The sequence below is a fragment of the Amborella trichopoda genome, chromosome 2 (assembly GCF_054954075.1).
Source record: "Amborella trichopoda isolate Santa Cruz 75 chromosome 2, AtrichopodaSantaCruz75HAP2 v2.0, whole genome shotgun sequence".
Lineage (NCBI taxonomy): Eukaryota > Viridiplantae > Streptophyta > Magnoliopsida > Amborellales > Amborellaceae > Amborella > Amborella trichopoda.
The window spans coordinates 1,446,546-1,459,223 of record NC_142337.1 but is presented as its reverse complement, the minus strand read 5'-3'; the positions used below and the strand labels follow the sequence as shown (position 1 = coordinate 1,459,223).

The following is a 12,678-nucleotide window of genomic DNA, read 5'->3' as shown; positions in this document are numbered from 1 at the left end:
CCGTATATATAACTTAAGAAAGAGAAAGAATTGGGTTTAAAAAGAGCATGTTTTTTTTCATATTTATTTATATTAAAAACTAAATTTAAACTGGTCAAAGGGTTAAAATATATCTTTTAAATTTTCGGATTTAGCAATAAATGAAACCCAAAAATAAAATACATAAAGATATTTTTCCAAATCCACATGTGTTTCTAATTCACATAAACCGGGTGATTATCCATATAAACGATTTCTATTTTGTTTTCTTATGTAAACTAATGAGGCTTGCCCCTCTCCAAGGCCCATAAATGACGGATTGGAAAAAAGAAAAAGCCAAAAAGAAGTCAAGCCATACATGCATCAGTCATTCGTGGTGCGAATTCCCACTTTTGAATGGTTTGAATAGGGATAATTTCGTCTATTTTTCTATTTCAAGAACCAGCTAGAAGATGTATCTGTGTTGATGTATTACTATTTTTTTGAGGACTCTTAACATTTTATCCATTTTTACAATTAATTCAACCCATAAATATCTGTTTTTCTATTGTTATTTTAAAATTAAATTTAAAAAATATATAGAAAGAGATCATTTACCTTAAATACAATACAAGATGGTTATATGACTAGTGGATGTGAAATTAAGTGGCTATGATTATTCTATTGATCAAGTTCAAACTTCAAATGATGTTTTTTTGAACTTTATGACACATCTAAGTTATCAAATTTTACATAAGCTGGTTTGTAAGTAATCGCGACCACTTTGCATCAAAAGTTAAATTGTCTCATTGTATACAATTCCATAAAAAAAATTATAAAATATTTAATAGTTCATCTCCCTTAGATATTTGAATAAATTGTTATTTTTAATTTCTTAAAAGTATTATTGCTAGAGTACTTATACTATATTCCAGGAAGAGTATATATTGTATACCTCCTTCCTCTACCGGAAGAGAGAAATATTTCACTATAAAATTTTGAGAACCATCTAAGAATCACTAGATTGTAAAAACTTCAAATGATTTGATTTGATTTGATTTATTCATATTAAATCAACATACATCTTAATTTTGAGGCTTACCAAGCGATATTCTAATCATGAATGTAAACGGTAAGCATGATTCATTTCAACACTAAAATAATTTTCCAATACCCTTTTTTTCCTACCGAGTGTGGTTTGCATAAGGTTGCAACTTTAACCAATCCAATTAAAACGCACCTCCAAATTTTATTATAAGATGTAATTTTGTTGTAAAAAATTTTTGGGATTACCTGAAAATCTATTTCCAATTGGAATTATAAAATTATAAACGTCAAAAATAGTTCAAATCAAGTAGATCTATAAATATATCAAAATCTTAAAAATAGGTGGTTTGGATAATGTGTTGCAAGTGCATTATGAGAGTCAAAATCTTTTTTTTTTTTTTCATATTTATATATCTCGATGATCAATTAGAGGGTTTTTCAACATTAAAACAATATTTTCCAATGGATTTTTGAGATGCAACCTTAATTTGACATTAAGGTTAAACTTTAAAGCAATGATTTCATGCGACGGATGTATCATAATATAATGCAACCACATTAAAAAACCATATTAGAGATATTTGTTTGACACAATTGTTTTAGATATATACTCTTTTCATTCTAAAGAATAACCGCTAAAAATAAAATTTAGAAAAAAACTTCCTAAAAAATGCTTTTCTAACCCAATTAATATAAGCAGTCCATTTTAGCTAGAAGGTTAGATATAGGCCTCAAAAGAATTTTTTTATTTCCAAAATTTTTATATAGTGTTATCATCAACAACACTAAAAAAAGAAAAAAGTGATTTTGAAGTTGTCAAGGCCTAGATCTTGAAATTCATCGAAAAGACGGTCGAGATTCATTGTTGGAGGGTATTAATTTTGACAATATCTAGGGTGCAAATTGATTTTTTTTTTTTGCATAAAATTGATTATGAGGATGAAGAGAATGAGTGTACAAAATTTAGAGTCATATAAATACCAAAAACATAATTTATTAAACATAATTTTCTATAAATGTAGTTACATCTATCTATGATACAACTGTTGCATAAAATCATTTGCTCTAAACTTTATATAACCTCTTTTTTTTTCTTTCCTCAAAGAAACCCTTATATAAACTTTTTCTTTTCCTTTCTGGGCCTGTTGCTGCCTATTATCATTTGCTTTTTTGGTAACTCACTTATCCATGGTAATTAATGCTAAATTGACACTCTTTTTGGCCTCTTTGTATTGCCAAAGTGTATCTATATTACCGTTTTCTACATGAATGAAAGCCGCCTCATTTCGTTTCCGCCCATTTTCAAAAGGCCAATGGTTTGATAGGGCTGCAGCCCTATCCAAATAAGTAAAGCCTCACCTCGTAATTATATCAAAAATTACAATTCAAGCGTTAAAAAAACATTTAAATGGATCATTTCAGTTTGAACATTATGGTTGTGAAAAACAAATATGATTTCAAGTTCTAAAAATAATATGTATTGCAACAAATCATCTTGTCCATCCATTTTGCCCTAAAAATAAGTGTTCACAAATCCCACAAATCTGTACTATTTTTTGAGTTTTAAATTTTATTTTCACTATTGAAAATTGATTTTAGAGCGTTTATGAGAATTTCCGATACTAAAAGTGTTTTCTATATGAAGATTTGATGTGAGGCTTTATTTTGTTTTCATAGAGCCTGAGCCTCATAGAAATTCATCCCAAAAGGAAAAACATGCAAACCCATGAAAAAAATATGGAGAGATGTTTATCCACCACGTTTTGATTTAAATTTTGGAATACGTATACCGATCCTAATAAATATGTGATACGCGCCACTATGCTAGGTTAAAAAACTGGAAGTGGTGAGACCATTGCTCAAAAAATTTATATAAAGATAAGTAGAACTATTGGTACCCCTCATAAATCCATCCAAAAAAAATAGTTTTAATGTTGAAATTTTTTTTGATTGATCATCTAAACATCGAGATGTATGATTATAAAAAATAAAAAGATTTTAAATCTCAAAAATAATACATTTTACAACATATTATCTACACTGTCTATTTTTAAGATTTCTGTTTATAGATCTACTTGATTTTAACTAATTTTAAAATTTAAAGTTTTATAATTAGATATAAAAATAAATTTTGAGATAATCCTAATAACATTTGAAAAAGCTTTCTATGTTCCTCCTACAACTATCCGCCCCTTACCATCCAACCATCTATTTTTTATGAAGAAAGCCACTCACCGTTTGATCTTAGATCTGACATCTCAAAGTATTTTATTTTTAATTTTTTTAATACAATTTTTCTGAATATGAAATTTGGTACATGCCATATTCTCATTGGAGAGAACCTATAAAAAAATATTAACAATAATTTTTCGATAAAAATAATGACCAAAATACCTCTTGAAACTTTTAAGAGTATTTTGGTTATTTTATTTTATTAAAAATATTTTTTTATATTTTTCTTTAGTGTGAGTTTAATAGAAGAATGGGCGTCCAAAATTTGATGTCAAAACAGTTTATTAGAAAAAAAAAAAAAAACAGTAGAAACGTGACATTGTGATTGGAGCAATCTTAACCCTCCATTCAAAATAGAAGGTTGGATAAAAAAGTGGATAAAACTTCTATATTGTAGAAAAACATAAAAAGCTTTTCCATATAATTTTACATAAAAATATATATCATGATAAAATTTGAAGGCACCGTACCACCACACCTACGGAGGCGTCCGTTTGCCAAACGGCACCCGTTCACAGAAGCGTCTCTACATAATTATTGGGGTTGGTAACGGAAATTCAAGTATGATATTATGACCTTTTATTTCATGTTTTTATGTATTTTAAAATTAAAGGACCAACATGAGGTGCCTTACATTAATGTAGAAAACAACAATTTATGGACATGCTTTTTCTAAGATGCAAACACGTTCGACACTTCAAATTTTGAAGCAGACACCGGTCAAGTGACACAGACCACGTGTCTAGCTCGAGTAAGGGAACGAAACCATCTGACACCGGGGGGAGGGGTGGTCTAAATGCAATACATGCAATGAGGCAAACAGATCTATCTTTCTTTTTTTTTTCTTTTTTTTCCTTCTTTTTTGAGAGAAACTAAATTAAATATAGATTAAAAGAAGATGATTTGATACGGTTAACATAACATTCAAATAAATCTTCAGCAACCGATGCTTGTTTGCTAATAATATTGTCATTTAAAAATGCACAATTGTGCATAAAATTATGCATAACCTTTAACAAGTGATCAAACTATCCCCAACAGTTAAAATGAAATCAACAGAAAATAAAAAAAATTCTATCAAATAATTTGGAAAAACTTAGTACCTTTAAGGAACCAGTCCAACAAATAGTGCAGGAGAATTGCAAAATTTACATGCTCATATCATGGAAATAAAAGCAAAAGGCAGTTTCTTAAGAATTGGATGCTTTAATGTATGTGACCAACAGCAGTTATCCACAAATACCTACAAAAATGTCAATTAAATAAAAAAAAAGTACAACTAATACCTGTTACTTAGAGATGTTCCATAAACAATCAGGTAAGGCACAGTTTGCCTGACAAGGTCAATGGGTATTGCAAAGTTGACTCCAGAAGACATCCCAGTCCCTGCATAAGCAGTTCAGAAACCTAATGCAATCCATTGATCCATAAAGAGAGTACTAAGGAAGTTGATGAAGAAAACAAAGACCAAAACAGGATCTCCTTTACTAGTATAGCAATAGCCAAGTCCAAAAAAAAATAAAAATAAAAACTATAGTAATCAAAACATTAAGAACGAATCCATGTCGTAGAGGATACCCGATATATTCACATAGGAAGCATCAATTTTTTCAGTCAGATCACCGACTCAATCACAGAATAAGCAATATCTCAGAACATTACATCTATCTGAAGCTTTTTTTTTTTTACCTCTACGTGTGAAAGTAGCAGTATTGACTCCAATAACATGTCCATAAGAATCAATCAAAGGCCCTCCCGAGTTTCCTACACATGTAAAAGACATTGATGCTCTTGAAACACACAAGCAAGTCAAAGTGGGGACTTTCTTCCATGACAGGAGAAAAAGACATTTATGCTTATTAATATATAAAGTTTCCAACAGCCATTTTCTAGCATGATATGAGAAAAAATTACCTTTAATCTTTCAATAATATCATGAATATCAATGGTTAAAGATACAAATAAAACCGATAAATTGAAGCATATTTGAATTTTCCTCGGTCAAACATAATGCATGACTCACTAACTACCCAATTATGACGAGGTTGATATTGATATAGTTACACTCCATAAAAGTTTCCAACAGTCTTGTTTTCTGTACAAAAGTAAAGAATCACTTAAGTTATTTCTCAATAAATCATTACTTCCAACAATAAAACACCTTAACAACCCCATGACAACGGCTCATTAATACTATTATTTCCTCTACATCTTTGTGCTGGTTCGGAGGGTAACTTTAAAGAATATCAATACATAAAAGAGTTTGATACTTTCTATTGAGAATAAAGACTTTTAACAAATAGAACAAACACCAACAAGTGTTCAGAAAATCGACTCGGCCAAAGTGAGTTACTTGGAGTCACTCAATTCTTTTAAAAAAAATGAAGACAAAAACTGTATATATGTAATATAGAGTCCAGTTTTCTTAATCAAATATCGAATTGCATGCTCGTTAGGCTGCCCAACTTTGAGATGCCTCTTTGCACGAGGTCTTGAGTTCAATTCTTTTGGGTGTCCAGTTTTTGGAGCTCCTTTTTTTCCTAATTCTCTTAAAAAAAATCTTCGTTGAGGGATCGAACCCCAGAAGTGATGGGAAACGCAGGTGCACTCTAGCTATAGTGCCTGTTAGACGTTCTCAAACTTAAAATTGACAAATTAATATATATACAATGTGCTCGGCCTAAATCACCTCGCCCATAGGCCAAGGTCGAGTAACACGGCCAATTCCGAGTGGATCCAGCCGAGTCCAAGAACACTGATACCAACACACATCCTCACCACCTATAATGGACAATCAATAAATGAGAATATTATTTTAGGCGAGTTAAATTAAGGGCTATCTAATGGAACATTTGATCCATTCTAGAAGTTACCAAACAATATGGAGAGCAAAGCATTGTGTTCTTATTCATAATCGAGAATCATTCACAGACGCATGGTGGTTTCAAGGGAAAAACCTGCCTCTGTCCGTTGAGTTGCCTTCATGTAGTCTTCAATATGCAGTAAAACATTACCTCATTGTTTTTTAGTCTCAGAAATATGTGTTTATTTGGGTTCTGGGTTCTGGGTTTGTCATTGTTGTGTTTGCCCCAAAGGGATACCATTGCCTTTTGTATGCACGTACTTGTAGACAAGGGTATCCAACCCACAGTTTCCGTTAATAACAATCAGTCATGTCTAACATTTATGTAGCAAAATTTTCCCCTGAGAAGATCCATAAAAGGACAGAGGTATTCCAGAAAGGGTGCAGTTTGTATACGGTAGCATCCGTAGGTGTAGAGGTAAGGTGCATCTTCAAATTTTATCATGGTATATAATTTTGATGTAAAATGTTCTTAGGATTATCTCAAAATCTATTTTTATATCTAATTATAAAATTTTAAATTTAAAAAACGGTTAAAATCAAGTAGATTATAAACATATGAAAAACTTGAAAATGGACTGTGTAGATAATATGTTGTAAAATGCACTATTTCTGAGACTTAAAATCTTTTTATTTTTCATAGTCACACATCTCGATGTCAAGATGATCAATCAAAGGGTTTTTCAACATTAAAACTACCTTTTCCAACATTAAAACTACTATTTCTGAGACTTAAAATCTTTTTATTTTTCATAGTCACACATCTCGATGTCAAGATGATCAATGAAAGGGTTTTTCAACATTAAAACTACCTTTTCCAATGGATTTTTGAAGGGCATCCGTTGTTCTACATTATAAGGTAGCATCCTTATATAAACTTTTTCCTTCTAGAAATTCATAGAATCAGTAACAACTTCATAGTTATGGGCAGATTTTCTTATCAATGTGGTCTTAGAATTTTTCTCAAGTGCTTCTCAGAACAACTGTTTTTGTATATCATTTGAAACTAGTGGTTAACTTGTCAATTTTTTTGATGGATTTGGTAATTTCATATTTTAGTTAGATTTAGTTAGACGATTGAAAGTAAATTTCCACAAATTAATTACAATACCAGGTTACTGGTCAAGTAACTTTTCTTTAATAGCCAAGAAAGCAATTGCATATAAATAAGATGAAATCAAGTTAATTATCGAAGAAAACAAAAGGAGAAAATGTAATTTGCTATAATAGATCCACAGATTTAGGTTATACAAAATAAAGAAGCCACTAAGCCATATAGATACTAAGTCACTCACCCGCATTGATGGCTGCATCTGTTTGTATTGCTCCGCGAATAGGCCGTCCGCTTGGTGAGGGTATTTCCCTGCCTAGCCCACTAACAACCTGCATTAGGTGTCGATGAATAATGTGGAAACTGCAAATACTATAACAACTCTATCAGCAAATGAATCAATATTGATAATACTGATATGCCAAGAAATAAAAGTCATGTACTTGTTCCTTGTTGGAGCTTATACATGCAGATGCTATTGCAATGTTCTTGTGTCGCAAAAATCAGCAACATGATTTTAAAAACAGTAAAATGCTGCTCCCTGTAGAATATCCGGGTTCTTTACTGTGTCATTAGTTACTCATCTAAGATTGCAAAATTCTTAATCTTCAAAAAAAGCCCCATGTTACCTTCTCTTATCTTCAAGCAATCAACAAGGATGGCTAGAATTTCAAAATCCATCAAGAGACACAAGACCAACAGGTGTAGAACAAAACTTATTTTGGAAAATAATAAATAAATAAAATGGACACATACACGTAGGAGAATTACTACACTACTTATTACCTAACACTTTTAGAAACCCCCAAAACTGCCAAATGACATCTCTACTTGCACATTTTAATAGGCACCAGGTGGAGCACCTTTGACACTCACAATATAGGAAATTTTATTCCCAAACTATTTGTATTAAAACTAAAATAATGCATACAACAATTTTGCATCAGTGAATGTTCTCTGCCTTAAGCCTATTTCAACCATTTAGCACTAGATAAATGGACCGTAACATTGAGTATGTAGGACACAAATGGCTTGTATAAGAAAAGAAACAAAAGAAAGAAGAAACCAATTGCTCAGCTCCGTGTAGTATAAGGTATAGAGTAGCACACTGTGGATGAGGCAGCCTCGCCAAAAGAAAGAAGGGTGAAATCTGTCCTCATCCACAGTGTGCTACTCCGAAGGGTGAAACTTTATTCAAAAGAAAAAGAAAGAAGGGTTCCAAATAAATAAACAATATTTTAGCATTATGCAAAATAAAAAATCCAGTCATTCAATGACACTGAGATTTGGAACTCAAGATACTTTCAAACAATGGATGCCTCTAGACCCATAAAAAAAGATCAAACAAACTAGTGCAAGTTTAGATTTAGACCAACTTTCTAAAGGTTATACGCTCCGAAGGTTCAGAATTCAATAGGAAATACCCCTGTAGTTAGAGTGTGCTCATATCCAAAAGGATTCCCAATTGCAAGGCATCTCTGCCCCACCCGCAAGTCATGAGAGCTACCAATAAGTGCAGGTTTTAGCTCGTCACCATCTACATCAACCTGACCAAATTCCACAGTGAGCATACTGCGATTGTGAGACCACATGCACTAGTTTAGGAGATGCATTTGGAGGAAATCAAACCAATAAGAAGTCAATAACTGAATTGCACAGTAAGTTAACCAAAAAACTGAGAAGTTAATGGAGGATTCATACAAAACCTTGAGAACTGCAAGATCGTATGCAGCATCAAATCCAATAAGCTTTCCTTCCTTGACAATCACTTTGGCATCCTCATCTAAGAGAAAGACCTAGTAGGAAATAGTATCACTTTAGTGATGGAAGGCCTTCAACAATCAATACAGTGAACAAAATAATTTTTTTTATGCTAGCATTCATATGATAGCAGTTCAACTGTAGAATATGAAATGGGAGAGTATGCTACAACCTTATGGGTTATGGTATACTCATGGTCAATTGAGGTCATCACCATCAATGCTTGATATTGATGAAGAGATAGCAGGACCCACCACAACGAGACATAAACACCATGGTGAGGTCCTCTAGTCTCTCCTTCACCGTCCATCAATTCCATCGAGTTTATGACCACAATGAAGCATGGTGTTTCATAGTGCAATTGAGTTGTAGCATAATTTTGCAATTCAAAATAACGTCACTTTTACATTGAACTAACCTTACACCGTTGAAGACCTTCTGAGTCCGTGGCCAACTTAGACACAACATGGTAATTAGTTACCTGTCATTTTGTACATAAATAAGCTGCAAATTTATCAAAAAGAAAAATAATCTAGTCCAGGGTGCAGATATAAATGCCTACAATGTGCCCCATCTTGTCCCAGACAAAGCCTGAACCTGTGCCTTCAACTCTTTCATTTTCATCTTTGTTTAAGGATGATTGGTCACCATTCTTGGGGTTTGAAACTTCCACATTTTGAATTGAAACCACAGAAGCTGTTGTGTCCTACAATTCAAAAGAAAATCATGACATTTACCATAGTTATTGTTTTTATTTTTATTTGTGGCTCCTATTGATAGATGACAATTCATTCACTATTAGGAACGGACTCAAGGCATAAGTGGTCAGGGTGGTTGCCAACATGACGTGTTGAGCTCCATTCCTACTACAGGTAGGGAACCCCTTTCCCCACAAATCTACCCCAAAAAGGGAAACTCATCCACTGTCTAGAACAAAGAAATGTCAAGTGTATACATTGTTTCCAAATTCAAACCACAGAAGCTGTTGTCTCGTTTGATAGATTTTTAAGTATAACCTTTTAGTTCCAGGTTGGCATAGCGATAATGCAGTGGACTGATGGAGATTTTGTATATAAGTGCATGTACAAATTCAAGAACTTAAGAATTCAACCGAAAAGCAGAGGATGATCAAAATGCAATGAATATTGACGAATTGAAAGCTCAGAAAGACTTAAAAGGATTAAAATGATCAAACTTCTGAAAACAAACGCATAAAAGTCCACAAGCATCTGTATACACTTAAGGCCAATCAGAAAAAGCATTTCATTGCTATAGTAGAATAGATACAAGTATCCTCTGAAAGACCAAGTAGATAAAGAGAGGAAGTAAATAAACTCAAATTGAACAAAAATACGGAGGATTTGTTCAGGGAGACAGAGTTAAATTGAGCAAAGAATAGAAGGAGTTACATCTGGAGAGACAGATAAACATGAAAAGGAGAGATGGGATGTGAGAAAAAAGCAGAGACCTAGATAGAGGGAAAGAAATACTGGAAAATAGTTAAATATATAACAAGAGAGAGACAGAGAACGAGTGAGCATGCGAGTTAAACATGAATCAGAGAGATGGAAAGTGAGAAAAAAGCAGAAATCGAAATCGAGAGAGGGAGAGACTAGCAGGAAGGGAGTTAAACATGAACCAGAAAGATGGGAGGTGAGAAAGAAGCAGGAAAAGAGAGAGAGAGAGAGAGAGAGAGAGAGAGAGAGAGAGAGAGAGAGAGAGAGAGAAACTAGCAGGAAGGGAGTTAAACATGTAGCTAGAAAGAAGGGAGAGTAAGAGATAGTGATTAAAAGCAAGAGAGCTTAACGAAAAACAAAAATGGTGAACAATTTAGAGGATGAAGGTAATGGGTTCCGGACAAAATGGAGATGAATTTCTATACCTGAAATAAGCGAACTGATCTTTCTTCGTCCTCCTCCAATTCATCTACTTTTGCCCTAGAGTAATTCTCAAGAGGATAATATGAAAAGATGAGAGGTAAAAGAGCAATTCCAGCAATGGTGAACCTCCTCATGCTAAAATGACAAAGATTTCGAGTTTCACGACTAAGCTTAGAGATAAAAGAGAGAGAAGGGCGGGAATTTGAGCAAATAACCAGGCGGGGTACAACGCCCGCCATTTTCTTAGAAAAACACCCCTCAAAAGGCTTCTCTCTCTCTCTCTCTTAAACTTTCAAAACACTTACTCTCTCCAACGAACTGCCATTCCAATCTCAAAATCGAAGTGCGAAAAAATCCACTCCGATCTCGCCAATGGAGTAATTTTGCAGTGTGATCTCGCGAGATTACGGTATACATTAACCACTCCCATAAATTAGGAAATTTATGTTTGTGATTTGTATAAGGCTGCAACTCCAAAACTTTTTCATAAGATGCAATTTTGGCGTCGATAATTCTTAGGATACCTTAAGAATTTACTTTTATATCTAATTATAAAATTTGAAATTCTAAAATAGTTCAAATCAAATAGATTTATAATTCTTAAGATAGCTTAAGAATTTGTTTTCATATATAATTATAAAATTTTAAATTCTAAAAAAGATTCAAATCAAGTAGATTAATAAAGATAAATACATGAGAAACTTGAAAATGGATGGTCCAAATAACATATTATAAGATGTACTATTTTTTAACTTAAAATAATTAGTTTTCCTATATTCAATCACCTATATATCAAAACAGCTATAAAAAAACTCCCTTTATCAAAATAATCATAAGAGATTAATTATTTAATATATACCCATCGGCAACTATTTCAAGTCAAGATTCTTATGAACTATTTAACATTGTTTCAATTGACAACTATTCCAAATCAAGATCATGTGTTTTTTATAGGTAAAATTAAATAAAAAAATAGAAGTAAGGTGTTAAATAGTTAATCTCTTATGGATAAAATGATAAATGACAGTTTTTATTAGTTGATTAACACATCTATTCTATATGAGTCCTTCCGCCAAAATCTACCTTTGAGATGGATTTTGGATCCAAAAAATTCAAGAATTGACATTTTATACCATGGTGTGCATGAATATAAAAAATTAATTTTAAAAATAAAATAAATATTTTTTATGTATTCGGGAAAGTATGTCTTCAAATTAGGGAAAAAAAATAAAAAATTTAAGGATCTAAACCATATTAAATGTATTAAGAACGAGGATCAAAGGGTTTTGGTGAAGGATAATGAGGTAAACGAAAGATGAGAATTTATTTTCAAAAATTATTAAATGATGAACACAATCGGAACATAGTGGTAGAAGAAACTGTTAGTACAAATGAGGACAGAGGTCATAAATACATTCGTAGGATTAAGATATTAGAAGTGAAAGAAGTTTTGAAAAGGATAAAGATAGAAAAGGCTTTAAGACCAGATGATATCCCAATAGAGGTTTGAAAATGTATGGGGGAGATTGGCATTGGCTAGTTGACAAAGTTGTTCAACAAGGTGTTACGAACAAAGAAAATGTCAGACAAATGGAATAAACTTATTATGGTACTTATTTATAAGAAGAAAAGAGACATATAAAATTGTGCAAACTATCGAGGGATCAAGCTGAGTCATACTATGAAGCTCTGGAAGAGAGTGATTGAGCAATGACTAAGGCATAAAACAAATGTATCTAAAAACAAATTTGATTTTATGCCAGGAGGGTCAACAAATGAGACTATTTTCCTACTTAGGCAACTGATTGTGAAGTTTTGGGTGAAGGGAAAATACATCCACGAGGTCTTTATTGATCTAGAGAAAGCCGATGATATAATACCTTGAG

The 12,678-nt window shown here is 32.4% G+C and overlaps 1 protein-coding gene across 4 annotated transcripts; it reads right to left on the bottom strand.

Moving 5' to 3' along the window:
* Positions 1-4,322: 4,322 nt before the first annotated feature.
* DEG5 (DEGP protease 5) lies at positions 4,323-11,091 on the bottom strand. 4 transcript variants are annotated; one of them, XM_020662945.2, is made up of 8 exons: positions 10,795-11,091; positions 9,475-9,618; positions 9,331-9,393; positions 8,853-8,947; positions 8,576-8,723; positions 7,396-7,483; positions 4,927-5,001; positions 4,323-4,623 (listed from the first exon to the last, which is right to left on the bottom strand). In XM_020662945.2, the coding sequence occupies exons 1-8, from the start codon at positions 11,029-11,031 to the stop codon at positions 4,517-4,519; spliced, it is 957 nt and encodes a 318-aa protein (XP_020518604.1). In that variant the 5' UTR covers positions 11,032-11,091; the 3' UTR covers positions 4,323-4,516. The 4 variants fall into 4 exon arrangements, with proteins under 4 accessions (XP_020518604.1, XP_006836373.1, XP_088713402.1 ...); XM_006836310.4 differs by having other exon boundaries at positions 8,576-8,698; positions 8,858-8,947; XM_088857276.1 differs by lacking the exon at positions 9,475-9,618.
* Between the last annotated feature and the right edge of the window lie 1,587 nt (positions 11,092-12,678).